Below are 15,986 nucleotides of genomic sequence, written 5' to 3' on the forward strand. Positions count from 1 at the left end.
AGCTGCTCGTAGCATCCAAAGCAAAAGGCATGGAAGGGTATGGTGCTCTGCGTGATAAAGTAGGGGAGGGAGGCTCCAACGATGGCACGGAGGTAGACGAAGACGACCCGGGTGATGGGGACGGAGCGGGGCGGAATTAAAAGGGGCGCGCAGCCTTGTCTGGATCGCGCGCGCGAAGGCCCCTGGCCTCCTCCTCCTCCTCCTCACGCAGTCCCGTGTTGTTTGTGGAGAAGAGAACAAGAGGGGGTGGACGGGTGGTGGGAGTGGATGGCTACTGTGATGTGCCCCCCATGTTTTCCTTGCACGCTTTTTTTGGGGCACAATCATTGGGTTTGTTTGGTCAGGCTTGGCTTGGCCCCATGCTCCAAGATCTTGGAGCGTGGGCCCTCCTCACACGTCGGCCGTCTGGTGTGTCCATCACAGAGCTCTGCGGCGTCTGAATATCTGACGTGTGCTAGTACTGGTTGATCGAGTCTTTTATTTTCTTTCTTCCCTCTTCAGATGATTACTACTCTTGTGTTTTCCAATGTTCCAAGAAAACAGTTGATGGCATTTGTTTACTTGCAGAGTGGTTTACAGTTTCGCAAACCAAAAAAAAAAACAAATTGCAGCAGATGCTTCTGGAACTCATAGATGTACATGTACAGTGGTTGAGCCAGGAACTCACTAAAAGCTCTAGCGCTGGAAGCAGAAACAGCTGAGGATGGGCTCGGTCCTACGGCTCAAAACGACTTGAAACTAACCATGGCATCTCGAGGAGTCGAGGTTGTATGCTACGGATGGATGACTAGATCACCGTTCGTCGAAATGACAAGTGGCGAGTAATAAAACTTGCAAGCGGTGGCCGACAGATTACACCAAACCTAAACCTGTGCCTGCACTTTAACAAGATCGGTGCCCATTTATAGGTAACTATAGGCTTGTTAGCAACGTGGCTAGGTTAGGGCCTACTACAAGGCTAGTACAGCTCTAGATTCGGTGGTCGTCGTTCAAGTGTGTTAGGTAATTGACACGTCAATTAGACTTTTCATCGTGTCACTGGTTTCTTCTTTTCTCAACCACATCTTTCAGTCCTAGCTAGGCTCATTAAAAAGCCATGCTACATGATACATGCACGCACTGTGTGTGCATCCATATGACCATATGCACAAATCCACTGTTGCGGATCTCCAGGACTCAGCTCGGCCATCGCAGTCGTCAAATCGCATCGAATATACAGTATAGTACACATGCAACTCTCGCGTAGCCATCTGGTCGAAAAAAATGGCCAAAATACAATTGGGCAGTGCCCAGTGGCACGGCACAGTGTGCATTTGGCGAAGTCGTCGACCACGCCAATAATCAACACGGAAGCTAACACAACGGAGGGACTGTGGACTACGACGTGACAGGTGACACGACGAGCAGGTCCAGGTCAACCCCCCGCCGACGGGGCGGGGGGGTTGACCGTGCGACGCGACGCGAGGCAGCAGCTCTCCGTTCCGTTCCGTTCCCGCCGAGCCGAGGGCCGCTGGCCAACGACCGACAGGATCGCGTGATTCCGGTGGCGCGCCGCGAAATCTCGTCGCGCACGGCCCCATTTTTATGCCCGCGCTCCCATCACGTGTGCCGGCGCCGGTACACCGTTGAATTCCCCGGAGGAGCGCGCGTGGGGACGCGCGGAATTCCACCGGCGGATGTGTTCCGCACCTGCCGATCGATTTGGAACGCGGGGCGGTCGGGGCACGGGCCGTGAGCGCCGGGGCAGCTCGCCGGCCGCGGTGAGGAGAGACTTGGGGATCCCGGCGACGAGGTCCTGCGAGGCGACGGGAGCGACGGGGCAAGGCAAGGAAAAAAAAAAAAAGAGGAGGGAACGGTGGTGATTAAAGAAGGCAAAGGATTCCGCGTGAACGGCGTTTTCCGTTGGCGGGCTAGTGCGGGTGCGGGAAAAGAGGGATGGGGACGGGGAGGAGACGGCCCAAAACCACGTGGAAGCCCGTGGGCCCCGCCGCGCCAGGGAGGAAGGGAAGGAAGGGGAGGGCACGCGACGACGGGAGTGAGTGATGTGCAGGAGCCGTAGCAGTCGCGGCCCCCACGTCGTCGTTGCGCTCGTTCCGCTCGGCTCGGCCCCGGTCAGTCAAATACGCCCACTGAGACTTGAGCCTTCTTGGAGGATAACACAAGCGCAGCAGTATTTAATTCCTTCCCCCAGCCAGGAGGATTTGGCTAATGGTCCACCGGGTAACTGCCCCAATTCGTCGCGGTTCAACCTGCGAGTGAACATTTTTGTGCTGTTCTTCTACGCGTGTTTAGTACCCGTACGTTGTTAAAATTTAAAAATTAATTCCTTTTTTGAGTCTTGGTTTGCTGAGCATGCCCGATTTTTTTTTGTTGTGTGCGCTGTAACATTCTCTTTGAGTTTTGAATGTGGATATTCATATTTCATCAATATGACCCTAATGATCGATTCATCGATAACTAGTGTTGTGTGCAACCTTTTCGTATAGACTAATTTAAGAAATTCGAAGTGGAAAATAACTCTTACATGCTTATATATGTATATTATTGATGCCCAATATCCCTTTTCCTATAATACAATATATCATTTCAATGGATTTTATAAAAAAATGGTAATGTAGGTTCTTTCAGGCATTTGAGCCTAACTTAGGATTACATCGAGAGCGCACTTAAACTAGAAGTAAACTTGGTTGGATATTAGATCGGTATGTCATTATATTTAAACACCCATTTAACAATTTTAGAGGCAACACTTGGAGCAAACAAAAATATGGTATGTTTGAATAACTTCCACGAGTGGCAAATGAAAATTCGATTGCTGGAGTCATGTATGAAAAAGAACTTTTAAAATATCAATGTTGCTATTTGGACACATTTTTCTTTACCTTTTTTATTCACAATACCTACAACATGTTGTATTTGCATTTTACCCCATATAAACCTTGACGTGTTCATCCATACTATAACATCCAATACAACTTATATCAACGTGTTCGCTATGCTTCATCATTATCTTATCCTTGCATCATTTATGCACGTGTTAACACATGGGTGATATCGGTATACCATTTGATACTCTTTACACGGCACATTGACGTTGCTCGCTCTACTTCTCGCTCTACTTTGTTGTTATCCCATCACTTTTTTGCGTTGGTATGTGTGCCTTAACACCAATATCAGTATCTTGCATGTCATACCATACCGCTCGATACACCTTTACACAACACCACTGACGTATTCGCTCTACTTCGTCGTTATTCTATCACTGCTTGGCTGCATGAGTATACGTGGCTTAAGACATGATAATTGGCATGCTATCTCTATGATACAATTGTCTTATCCGATATACCATTTTGATATACCTTGCATAACACTACTGACGTGTCCGCTATTTTTTGTCGTTTTCCTATCCACTGCATCGGCTATGCATATCTTAACATATGATAACCGACATGTTATCGCAACGATATCATTATCCTATCCAATATACCATTCAATTCATCTTTACACGCTACGGACGTGTTCGTTCTACTTTGCTGTTATCCTATCGTGAACCACTATGCGTATCTTAACATATGGTAACTGACATATGCTGTCTCTACGATATCAGTATCTTCTCGTACCATTCTCCACCTTTCATTTCTTTGCCAAGGGTAAAACCACTTCAAATCTGTGGAGAAAGAAACCATGCGCCACATGGAGCACCAAATGCGGCAGATCTTGGGTACCTAGTACGGTGCCTTTGGGAGAGAGATATTTTGGGCATGGGCACAATCTGTGGTACGAACACGGGGGGCATGCCAATACACCTACCGGCTGCTTCCACTCGCCTTGCTCCTTTGCCTCTGCTTTAGCCGAGCGAGCTTCTATAAAAAGCTGCCCACTGCAGGCTCTGCTTCCCCCGATACCTTCTCCCCCCAACTTTTCCTTCCCTTCCCTTCCCCGCACGACGACTGACGACGACCACCCCCCCAACCCCACACCGGGAAGCCGCACCAAATCTCATCCCCTTCCCTCTAGGGTTAGGGTTCCGCCTCTGCTACTGAATTTTGGTGTAATTTCTCGCATTTCTTGAGTTCAAAACCACCGCTTTCCGTTCAGTTTGTTTTGGAAAATCAGTATTTTCGTTTATTTTGGTGATTTCTCTGTTTTTTCCGAGTGTTTTTGGGTAAGAATCGCGGCTCTCTGAGGCGATTAGTGCTTCGGAGTGAGTTTGGGCTGTAATTTTGCTTTTTTCTGAAAGAATATTGTGGTTTCTGTGCGAAAAAGATTCAAAAATTGCCGTCGTTTGTTCATCAGGCGGCTGTAAAAAATCTAGTGGTGGTGGAATTTCGTTCATCGGCGTGGACCCCGTGCTCCGATTCCTGATCACCTGCGCGCACTCTATGAGCGCGGGGCGAGCGGATTGGGGCTCCGGCTGCTCGGGCGCGCGCGCGGGGTGCCTGTGTTAATGCCTCGGCTGTCCTGCAAGTTCGCTGACCCCGACAACGTCGTTTCCTCCTCCGCGGCGGCTGCTGCTGCGGCGCGCCGCGTGCGGCCAGACACGATGAGCTGCGGCAGCGACGGGTGCCGGGACGGCGGCAGCAGTGGCAGCGACGAGTTCAGGCGGCCGCGGCCCAGCAAGGTCGCGGCTGATGATTCGGTGGCGCCGGCACGGTGTTCGGATGCGGCGGCGCCCGCTCGGAGCTCGGATGCCATGGCGCCGGCGTCCTGGATCGAGAGGAAGCTGCTTGTTGATCCCAAGATGCTGTTCGTTGGGGACAAGATTGGGGAGGGAGCTCATGGGAAGGTCTACAAGGGAAAGTAAGTAAAAATGCTTTTGAGACATGCATACCCGTGCCTAATTTTGTTATGTCTGTGCTCGATGTCATAGTTACTTTACCAATTGGGCCGAGTTTGAAGTATCTGCTTTAGTTGCCATTTTAATTCTTGTTGAATTAAATGGGTGTTGTGCACTAGATCTTTGCAAATAATGGCAGCTTCAAATTAATTAGGTTCTCAGAGTGCCCAAATCCTGGAAGTATATCACGTTCCCCCATCAGTTATACCAGTAGTGTTTTGTTGAGATTTTAGTAGGCACAAGGATCCCTTGATCAAAGCATTACCATGAGCTGTGCTATCCTTCATGACCTTCGAGGAAATGTTAGCCATGATGGCAGTAAACCTACAATGATCTCTAATATATTGGCCTCTCATACTTAGAAATACTGTTCTGTCGTAGATGGTTGTTGGTATCATCACAGATTTAAAGACATTCTCATCACTGGAGGAAACTCATACCATTTAATTCGTCATGTTGATGCCATAAACTTATTCAGTTATTTTCTTTTCATTTACCATTTAGTATATTTAAGTCATATCAGTAATCGACTTTTCCTTGTACACTTTGAATAGGTATGGTGATCAAATTGTAGCGATAAAGGTTCTTAACCGTGGCAGTACTCCTGAAGAAAAAGCAACACTTGAAGCCCGTTTCATTCGAGAAGTAAATATGATGTGCAAAGTGAAACATGAGAATCTTGTCAAGGTACTTACTGGTCTGAATGACATGCTTGTGTGGATAGATACATCATTTTTTTTTACCTTCTCACAAAAGCTTATGCATCCTGCAGTTCATTGGAGCCTGCAAGGAACCATTGATGGTGATTGTTAGCGAGCTACTACCTGGGATGTCACTGAAAAATTACCTGAACAGCATTCGTCCTAGCCAACTAGACACACACACTGCAATTGGCTATGCACTAGACATAGCTCATGCAATGGACTGTTTACATGCCAATGGCATTATACATAGAGACCTGAAACCTGGTAAGGATGCTTAAGCTATTTGACTTTTGGCATTGTACACTTTGATCCTTTGACCTGTAGAATAATTTTTTATCCTTTTCCGTTTGGGTAACAAAAACTGCATGGCATAGCTTGCTGATATTTTACTGTTGGGTGTAGTTTAATTTAAGATCTCTTTAAGTTCATTTGAATGTATTTTTTATGCCATATTATGGTCTTTGATTTAAATGCATATTTTTAGCCACTCAAATCTTTTGGTAAGGTGTTTGTGTTATTTCTGTTTTGTCATTTTCCACATTTATTGTAAGATATATGGGATATTCATTTGAATATTCTTAAGTCTACATCAGCACCAGCTTTACTTTCCTGCTCATGGTTCTACTTCAAAATGTTGCAATCTCTTCGATCTTTTGCTTTGCTTCTTTGACCTTCTTGGTTGCTCCAGTAGTTGGTGCTTTCTATGTTGCTTTAAATTCTTTATGCTTATTTTATGGCTCTTTTGTGCAGATAATTTATTGCTTACAGCAAACCGTAAGAAGCTGAAACTTACTGACTTTGGACTTGCACGTGAAGAAACTGTGACTGAAATGATGACGGCTGAAACTGGGACTTACCGATGGATGGCCCCAGAGGTTGTAAACACTATTTTCTGCATTATCTTAAAGCTAGCAAAATTACATACAGAAACCAAAACCACCAAACATTTTACTCTCATTACAGTAATATGCTAGCTGTATCATCCTGTTACGGTTTCGGTACCTTTTATTCAATAAAGAATCAGATGCTCCTGTACTGAACGGTGCAATTATAAAGGCTTGCTCATGTTCTTTCTTTTCATGTGATTTTGCAGCTATACAGCACAGTCACACTTCGACGTGGTGAGAAAAAGCATTACACAAATAAAGTGGATGTGTACAGCTTTGGCATTGTTTTGTGGGAATTGTTGACCAATAGGATGCCATTCGAAGGCATGTCAAATCTACAAGCTGCATATGCTGCTGCTTTTCAGGTAAGCATGAAACTATTGCTGCCCATACTTGCACAAGTTAGTAATGCCTCCTTTTGTGGGTGAAGCTGCTAGCCTCTTACTACTTAGTAGTTACTTAACTGCTTGTATTTTTTATTCCTCACTGAAAGACTTGCTTGGCTACCTAAAGTGTGAAGGCTAAAATGTTAAAGATGAAATGGCAAAGATTTGATTCCAAGGAAGCAATGTTTTGAATTTATTATTGTCATGGAAGGAAGTTTTGCAATTGCAAATTATTAACCTTTTGTTTTCATGATGTGTCTGCGATGTTTGTTTGACCATTATATGCATCAAATTGACGAACCAGATGCCATAACATAATCCAACTGGTCCACATAGCATGTATCATAGGATTATCCAACTGCTTTGCATAACATTAACACCTTTCTTTAACAATTGGTTCCACTTTATCTTGTAATCCTTAGAACATGAACTCCTACCAGATTACCATTTTTGACATTATTATCAGTTGTGCTTGCAGTGTACTTTCGTTTCTGATTGCAGTCTACTGGTGTGAATAATACTGTCTCTTGCTCATATGAACAGCAAAAGCGGCCAACACTTCCTGAGGATACACCCCAGGAACTTGTGTTCATAGTACAATCATGCTGGGTCGAGGATCCTAGCATGCGACCCAGTTTCAGCCAGATCATCCGGATGCTTGAAACTTTCCTCATGACAATACCTCCTCCACCACCTTCAGAACCAAATGAAGACGAGGAATCAGAAGAAACAAGGTCTTCACTGAGCAGTAGGAGCTCCTCTGGCTCCTCGCTCGTTTCGCGCGCGACAAGCAAGCTCTCGGTCGTCCGCCATCTCTTCGCCTCAAAGAAGGCAGGCAATGGGAAGGCGTGATGCGTCGCCCCGAGATGTTTTCCTTTGGTGCTGTAAAGATGCTAGCCTAGGTCATGCGTAATACAAAGAGGGATCTTGTTCATTGTAGAGTAGCTGTTGTATTGATGATACAAAGGAAAGTTGAAGCGCAACTTTTGCAAGCTATGTATAGCTCGCAGCTGCTTTACTGTAACTTGTCCATGCTTGCTCTTCGGGCAATCTTCTCTTCACTGCATATTCTGCGCCACTGGTATGATAACTAATGGCAAATCATGATATCCAAATAAACCCCGACAGGATGGTTCTACGGTACAGATCCATAGAACACATCCAGTCATTTCTTTACCATGAATATGCAAAAGCACTTACTATTTCGTCAAAAGTATTATTCACGCACTACATTTTCATACTTCTGCTGATTTTTTTAATCGAAAAAATAATGTTAAAAGATGTATACTGTTAGTAGATGCCTAGCACAAGTCAATTTTTTCTTGAGACGCAGCACAAGTATATTGGTTTGTTTACGTTTTAGAACCAGGTGACTGTTAGGAATGTACAAAATTTACATAAAAAATGTGTTAGTTCTTATTCTATTTTTACGGCAAAACGTGAAAATTGTCTTAGAGTATGAGACTCCTTTGTTCAAATGGGTCATCAGCTCAGCTGTGACCTGCGCCCAGCGCAGTGCGGAGAGCTGAAGCGTGAAGGCCGGAGCCCAGCAAACCCCACCGCCGACTCCAGCCGCCGCGCCATGGCTTCTCCTCCGGGGGCCAACAGCGCGGCCTCCTCCTCGAGGGGGGCGCCCTTGCCGTTGCCCTTTCCCTTCGCCGCCGCGGCCCACTTCCCCTCCCGCGCCGCCGTCCCTTTCATGCCGCAGCACCATCACCTGCCGCCCACCTCCGACGGCGACGAAGAGGTCGAAGAAGATGAGGAAAGTATGGACGACGGCAGCGGCGAAGAGGATGAGGCCGAGCTGGAGGACGGAGCCGCCCTCGGCCCGCAGCAGCGACGCGCCTCCTCCGCCCCAGGTGAATCAAGGGTTTGAGCAGAGAATTCAGGCTTTCATATCTTACAAGTAGAGTGAATTCCGCTGCTTGTTGGTGGGGAATGGCTAAACCTAACTCGCTGCGGATCCATGATTAAGCTAGGTTCATGGTGGAGTCTGAATAGTAAAATTACCCCTATTTCCCAGTTAGGATTGAGATGCTTCTGTATCTGGATGAAGGTGATCATTGCTGCTTGCTGATCGTGCACCAGGTATTGGGCGGGCAGCGATGAATGGGGAGAATGGAGTGAGGCATATCCAAGAGGGGCATCAGTGGCAGCAGCAGAGTCATTTGTATAACCGTGGAACCGAGCAATATGGGTCTACTTCGTCTGGAGGGGACGAACCTGGTACTATCCCCAGGGAGATGAGGGTGGAGAATGGATATGGAGTTATCGGAAGAAGAGAGGGGGGTCCTGCATCTAGCTATTGGGACCTGCTGAGAGCACACCTCTCTGATCCGTTGACGTGGGTACCTGAAAATGACTTTGTTGTTCTCCTGAGAATTTAGCTTTTGTACTAGAAGATTAGAGATAACCTGGCTATTTGAACTTCTTGATTCACTTTTGTAGTGTGGTAAAACAACATCATATAAATTTGAGACTGCTACAATGCAATGCTAATATCAAGCATCTGCTAGCAGCCTATCATCACACTGTATTTACTTGACTAGGTTCATGGTTTGCTAGTTTTTCCTTCTGGCTAAATGATTGTCGGGCATGTTTTCACTGAAATTTCTCAGATCCAAATCAACTTTGCTTCTGACACAGAAATGGTACATTGGTACTTCTTAATAGAACTGTAATTCCAAAAATCTCATTTCTTTTATCTTCCCACATCTTTATCTGCAGAGGTGTTCTCATGGATGATGCCATGATTCTATCATGTGGCCATTCGTATGGAAGTGGTGGGATGCATCATATCTACAGAATGGTATGTCAAAGAATCCTTACCCACCTGAAAATTTTGTAGCTTTTGGCTCTTGTACCTAGATCATTACAATTGTTTTCTCTATGTTGTACCTACCTGTGCTAGTAAGTCAAGATTTTTGTGGCCCAAAGCTTGCTATATTAATCAAATCACAATAAGCTGGTTGTTGCTTTGAGGTGCAATGGTTTCCCTTGTCCATTATTTATATAGCCTCTGGTTTGGCTCGTAGCCAGTAATGCGCGTGCCATTCCAAGAACTTATATGATACAAAGGTTCCAACACTTTCTTTCCCATTCATCGAGTATAAAGATCTATGAAGGGAAAAAAATAGCAGGGGTTATAGCAATGTTTTGTAGTCAATCATCTGTTGACATCATGCATAATAAATAATGCAACCTTCCATTTGCAATGACAAGCATTACCAAATAATCCTGGAAACTGCAAACCTGATAACTCACTGCTTATTGTAGTGCTTTTGTGAAATTTCAAGTGCTTGGTGAAAGTGTTATGGAATGGTTTATTCCATTGTGCAGAAAGCTTGTGGTAAATGTGGGCAGCCAATTACCGAGGACACAATTCGACCAAACTTGGGTATGAGTTTGAACTTCTCAGTATCAACCACTGTGATATATGTATCCATTATATTGTGCCAATGAGCTCGTTTGCTGTTAAATGTCTTGGCGGTTTGCATACAAATGTTTCAGCTCTTTAGCCATGGCACCAGAAGCTCTTTACACATGTGTAACTTTAAGATTTGTATCCATTGATTGAATAATTTGTAATGCTGATACCTACCTGCCCTTGTGTCTGCTTCCTTCTTCTAGCAGCTCAAACAAGAGTATGCATGTACTATTCATTCCAGTAAACTTTCCCTGTTAGTTGTTGTGCAGAGCTTTTACCCTGCCATTTCTTGTATGACATCAGTTTTCAGGAGTAGTGTAGGTAACTGGACAAAGAGTTGTGATCCATTCACACATTCACGTGAGACAGTTCATACGTTCTGGTATCTTGTAGCTTCCATTACCTCAGAGGTTTTTTTGGGTATGTTTTCAGCTCTTCGCCTTGCAGTTCAGGCATTTAAACGCGAAGAAGATTCAGCAAAGACACTGAAAAGAAGAAGAGAGCGCCTTGAACAGGTATACACACTTTTCCAGCATATTAATTATGCTTCAAATTTTGGCAGCTATGTGTGTTGCATGTTCTTAAATCCATTCTACTCTATATGAGGACAAATGTGGCAATGACGATCCAAATCCTACTGAACTTTCTAGAGGGAAAGGTGTGCAGTTTCCTTTTTCTGTCTTTGACCGCGTCATAATCAAGGTATTTTTATCGACAAGCCAACTAAGCGGCAGTGGCTTTCATTCTCTCTGTTTTTTTATTGTTTCAATAACTAGTGCCAGAAATGGATTTTTGCCAGGGAAACAAGAGGACCCCGGAACGATTTGTGGGCCGTCAAGCAGTTGTGACAGCGCAGTGCTTAAATGGATGGTTAGAAACATTTACTCCTTCCTGACCTTACCTGAATCAAGAAAAATGCTCGTGTCATCTGAAAATTGTTTCTTTTCCATAATCTTTTGCACATGCATGGCAGGTATGTAGTGAAGACTTTAGACAATGCAGAGAGCGTGAAGTTGCAGTACCGTTCCTTGGAAAAGGCTGCCGATGGAAATGGGGCTTCAGCTATGGTCTCAAGCAACGCCCAAAGTGCAAGCTGGTTATAAGGTACAATGCGGGTCATTGTGCAGTGATAGACCCTTCCAACACCTGAAACACTTCCAATTTCATCTGCTGTGCTTCCGTAATGGTGCCAGCTTCCAGCATGCTGAATTCAGATTAGATTTTCTTTGTCCCTTTTTGTCTCCTGGTGGAGACACAGATCTTGTGAGGAATGTTTCTTTACACCATTGCAAAAGCATGTGACGTCATCGATTAGCAAGCGCCTCACAGGTATCTGTTTTGGTGATAGCAGCTGAGCAGCATGCGTTGCAAACTTTGTGTTGGGAGCTACCACTCCAGTACCCTACCATTCAGGTGACAGTATCAGATACTGAAGGAGACTTGGCCTTGTTTAGTTGCCCAACTTTGGGTGCTAAAATTACTGTAGCAACAATGTAGCATTTCGTTTGTATTTGTGAATTATTGTCCAAATATTAACTAATTAGGCTTAAAGGATTCGTCTCGCAAAGTACAACAAAATTGTGCAATTAGTTTTTGATTTCGTCTACATTCAGTACTCCATGCATGTACCGCAAGTTTGATGTGATGGAGAATTTTCTTTTTGTATAGTGCCAAAGTTGGGATTTTGGAGTGAACTAAACATGACCTTGCTTCAAAAGGGGTGTCAGATGTTGATGAATTGAAAGGTGTGAAGGTAAAAAATCACAAGAGATTGAAGTATTGAACACTTCACCCTTCTGGACCAAACAACCCTTTTACAGATCACCTGTCATGTCTGCAGGACTGCAGAACAAAGGAAACCATACAAGTCCTGTCGAAGCAACTACTCCGTTCCAGGCACTTACACGTGTCACCCTGCCAACCGTCCGATCCGTGTCGTTCCAGAAGGATCCGCCTCCGAATCAACGGCGGACTCTGACAAGCCGCGCGCGCCGTGAGCCGGTCGCCCGCTATAAAGGTCTCCCCTCCGCCCAAATCCAACCTCTTTTCCCTCTCGGCCTGCCTCCGCCTCCACGCCACACAGAGGATAGCGAGAGAGGGGGACGGCGGCGCGGAGCTAGGGTTTTGATCTCGCCTCGCCGGGCTGCGCCGCCGCCGCCATGGAGAGGGAGCTGCTGGAGACTTTCGAGGCGGCCAAGAAGGCGGCCGACGCGGCGGCCGGGGCTGACGACTCGCCGGAAGCCGACCGCTGCCTCGACGCGCTGCGGCGGCTGCGCGCCATCCGCGTCAACACCGACGTCCTCGTCTCCACGCAGGTGAGCGGCCAACCCGATCCGATTCTTCCTTTTTGCGATGAAATCCCTCGTCTTGTGTCGTTTCGGTTGGATGCGTGCGGCGGCGGCAATATAAGTGTGAGCGATATGGGCCGTTCGCATGAATTTGGGTTTCTTGTGGATATTCATCGGTTTGGTTCGTCAAATTGACGGGATGCTTGGAGGGATTTTTTTTGGTTTCCTCTCTCTAAGGCGACGTGGGAGACGCGAGAACTGGTCCTTTGCCAGGAATTAGATCTAGTGGGTTTCTGTCTCTATTGGGGGTGGATAGGAAGATGATATGCTTTCTCCTTTTCTGCTCAATTTGAGTTTTTTGGAGGGCTTCCAGCTTTAGGATGTTTGTAGGCATTTAGGCAACTGCAGGTGTCTGGGATTTCTGAAACGACGCAGTTTCTACCTGATAGATAAGCAGTGTGTTGCTGTTTCCAGCTGAATTGATGAGGCTGGTGAACTACTTTTCAGTCAATATCCGAAACTGCTTCACATATCCTGACTGTTATCCTGCAACCAGTGGTGTGCCAGGCTCAGATTTGCAGTCAATATACAAATCACTTCACATATCTTGACTGCTATTCTGCAACCAGTGGTGTGCCAGGCTCAGATTTTGTCTAATCTGATCAAATATCATAGTTAATCTGCTGTTTTGCTCGAAGAATGCACATTGGCTTGTGTTTGTTTCAGGTTATATCGTGGGATTCTGATTTGGCAGGAAAGCATCCGAAACATGTGATGACTTATTTGTGGAATCTAGCTTTAATGATTTCAGAAAAAAAGAGAGTAAAAATGATTATTTTCTGGTTATCTGGTTTTGGCGGGGAAGTTTGTCAGACATGAATGGCAAGAGGGTAGTTACTAAGTTTAAATATCTTTTGTGCAAAGCATATCTAGTTACATAACATTTAATTTTGACAACCTCCCAATTAATAAGGTCTATGGATATTCTGACAGTCAGAACTTCTGACCCATTTTTTAAAACCAAGTTCTCAAGTAAAATTAGGCTGGCACATCAACTTAATACTTGCGTGTTGAACAAGCTTTCTGTTTTATCCTGATTACTTTTTTTAAGACATGGTGGTTCCTGTTTTTTTTCTTTTGCTACTTCACTTTCTATCCTTTATACTATGTTGTGATTTTGTCAGGTTGGCAAACGTCTTCGACACCTTACCAAGCACCCTCACTCGGGCATTCAGGCAGTTGCTACAGACCTTTTTGGGTACTGGAAAAAGGTCGTTCTTGAAGAGACAGGAAAGAAAAATGGAAGCTCAGAGAATGAAAGATCAAGTGATTCTTCAGGAAAGGTTGAGAAGGCGAGGCCCATAAAGATTGAAAGGAATTCTTCTTCATCAAGCATGAAGGTTGAGAAAAGAGATGGGGATGTTAAGGGTCAGAAGCCTGACAGTGTCAAAGTTGAGAAGACCGCTAGTAATGGTTCCAAAGCTCATCCTGTGAAGGTTGAGAGGGTTTCCAAAGAAGTCGGTAGAACTCCTGATACAAAGAAGCCAGCATCTGTCCCCACTGGACCTCCAAAACTTACATCCCTTGTCAAATGCAATGACGCTACCCGAGACAAAATCCGGGAATTACTTGCTGAAGCCTTCGCAAAGGTTTCTGGAGAGACTAGAAATGATGACCGGGAGGAAGTGAGGAACATCTTGGATGAAGTAGATGCATGTGACCCATTCAGAGTTGCTGTAACAGTGGAGTCCGCATTATTTGAGAGGCTTGGACGTTCCACTGGGGCTCACAAGGCAAAATATCGGTCAATAATGTTCAACCTGAGGGCAGATAACAACACTGATTTCCGGAGAAGAGTTCTCATTGGTCAAGTGAGGCCTGAGAGGCTTCCGGACGTATCCCCCGAAGAGATGGCCAGTGATGCAAGGAAGCAAGAGAATAAGCAGATCAAGGAAAAGGCTCTGTTTGACTGTGAGCGTGGAGGAGCACCGAAGGCAACGACTGACCAGTTCAAATGTGGCAGGTGTGGCCAGCGGAAGACGACTTACTATCAACTCCAGACTCGGAGTGCTGATGAACCGATGACAACATTTGTGACATGTGTGAACTGCAACAATCACTGGAAGTTCTGCTGAGTGGCCATCCTGCTTAAATGTTTGCGTAGTTGTGCTGAGCACCAGCCTGCTAAAATGCGTGCTCTGCTAGCTAGGGCTGTCATTTGAATTTGACAGGACAGGTTGGACTCAGTTTTTCGTCCACTAGGAGCCTTTTTCCTCTTCCCTGCTTTTCGCTCTCTGCGAACCTGATTTATTCAGATTGTACTAGTTGAACTCATAAATGTTGTTGACTTAATTATCATCACCTGTTGTACCCATCAGTTTTGGATGGCTATGTGGTTCATTGTAAATGAGATCGTGCGGTTGTTTTACAGGTTATTATGTTCTCATGGATAGTAATGTTGGCAGCACTGTTCTTTGAAAGTTCAGACGGAGATCGAATGCATTCATAATAAACCAGACGATGCTGGTAAAGTGCTGTTCTTCCATCTTTGGTTTCCATTTCCATGTACTGTGAAGCTTCTTTGAACTATGATGTTCGTGCACTTTGTTATCCAGAAAGGGCCTTGGCTTGGACAAGAAAATTGTAATGAATTGGGAAAGGATAAGAGCTGCAGTCTATTGTTGCTGTTTCTAGAAGGCCACGAGAATCAGTGGAAGGCTGTCCTGTTCGATGACATGGACAGTCGGTGGAATGGTGGCGTGCCCTTGTGTTGGATGCTCGGAAAGTTGGGATCCCTCCTACTGGGTGTCTGGGTATATTCTTAGTGAAGAACTCTGGTGCCCTTGGAGGATAGGCCGGTCCGCTCATTTAAAACCTTTTGAGCCGCTATTCCTATTCGACATTGAGCTCTAGTAGATAATTAGACCTGCTTAGATCTACTTCAGGTTGTAAATTTCAATCTTACGATATCTAGCTTGTCCAAGCACCTCAGCTTTTACAATCCACCAACTGAGATTTTAAAAATTCCGTCTTCTTAACCCTTTTACAGCTTGTGCATGCAAAACAACCAACTATTCACTAGAGTTAATAGAAATTTACCCACCATTATCGCCCACCTACCCGCATCCTTAGTCTCTCTTTAGCTTTTTAATAATTTAATAACACGTGCATGAAAAAAAACTAAACATTGGAGTTTACCAAAAATTATCATCATTACCATTCACATACCAACATACTTTATTAAAGGCTTTTCTTAACTTTTTTAACATCCTGTGCATATAAAAAGACCATTGCCATTCACATACTCATTGGAGTTTACTGAAAGTTACCCACCACCATTGCCATTCACCTACCCCATATGTTGTGTTGCTCTTCTTAGCTTTTTAATATCTTGAGCATGCAAAAAGACCAACCTACGCATTGGAGTTTATTGAAAATTACCCACCATTATCATTAT

The 15,986-nt window shown here is 45.1% G+C and overlaps 2 protein-coding genes across 4 annotated transcripts; both read left to right on the forward strand.

The window, feature by feature from the left end:
• Positions 1–3,864: 3,864 nt before the first annotated feature.
• Positions 3,865–7,832, forward strand: LOC101777977 (serine/threonine-protein kinase HT1). Of its 3 annotated transcripts, none has more exons than XM_004981229.3 (7): positions 3,865–4,018; positions 4,297–4,800; positions 5,392–5,524; positions 5,610–5,805; positions 6,292–6,416; positions 6,635–6,793; positions 7,358–7,832. In XM_004981229.3, the coding sequence occupies exons 2-7, from the start codon at positions 4,448–4,450 to the stop codon at positions 7,664–7,666; spliced, it is 1,275 nt and encodes a 424-aa protein (XP_004981286.1). In that variant the 5' UTR covers positions 3,865–4,018; positions 4,297–4,447; the 3' UTR covers positions 7,667–7,832. The 3 variants fall into 3 exon arrangements, with proteins under 3 accessions (XP_004981286.1, XP_022678902.1, XP_004981287.1); XM_004981230.4 differs by having other exon boundaries at positions 3,886–4,051; XM_022823167.1 differs by having other exon boundaries at positions 3,881–4,800; positions 7,293–7,404.
• A 444-nt stretch (positions 7,833–8,276) lies between these two features.
• LOC101779316 (transcription elongation factor TFIIS) lies at positions 8,277–14,957 on the forward strand. Its single transcript, XM_014804540.2, has 7 exons — positions 8,277–8,673; positions 8,903–9,158; positions 9,542–9,623; positions 10,154–10,211; positions 10,674–10,756; positions 12,362–12,556; positions 13,714–14,957. The coding sequence occupies exons 1-7, from the start codon at positions 8,292–8,294 to the stop codon at positions 14,662–14,664; spliced, it is 2,007 nt and encodes a 668-aa protein (XP_014660026.1). The 5' UTR covers positions 8,277–8,291; the 3' UTR covers positions 14,665–14,957.
• The last annotated feature ends 1,029 nt before the right edge of the window (positions 14,958–15,986 follow it).

The sequence above is a fragment of the Setaria italica genome, chromosome IX (assembly GCF_000263155.2).
Source record: "Setaria italica strain Yugu1 chromosome IX, Setaria_italica_v2.0, whole genome shotgun sequence".
Taxonomy (NCBI): Eukaryota; Viridiplantae; Streptophyta; class Magnoliopsida; order Poales; family Poaceae; genus Setaria; species Setaria italica.

Coding starts and splice junctions, on each gene's coding strand:
- LOC101779316 (XM_014804540.2), top strand. CDS start 8,292: ATGGGTCATCAGCTCAGCTGTGACCTGCGCCCAGCGCAGTGCGGAGAG. Junction 10,757..12,361: donor GAAGAGAGCGCCTTGAACAG/GTATACACACTT, acceptor GCGCGGAGCTAG/GGTTTTGATCTCGCCTCGCC. Junction 12,557..13,713: donor ACGTCCTCGTCTCCACGCAG/GTGAGCGGCCAA, acceptor TGATTTTGTCAG/GTTGGCAAACGTCTTCGACA.
- LOC101777977 (XM_004981229.3), top strand. CDS start 4,448: ATGCCTCGGCTGTCCTGCAAGTTCGCTGACCCCGACAACGTCGTTTCC. Junction 5,806..6,291: donor ACATAGAGACCTGAAACCTG/GTAAGGATGCTT, acceptor TCTTTTGTGCAG/ATAATTTATTGCTTACAGCA. Junction 6,417..6,634: donor ACCGATGGATGGCCCCAGAG/GTTGTAAACACT, acceptor GTGATTTTGCAG/CTATACAGCACAGTCACACT.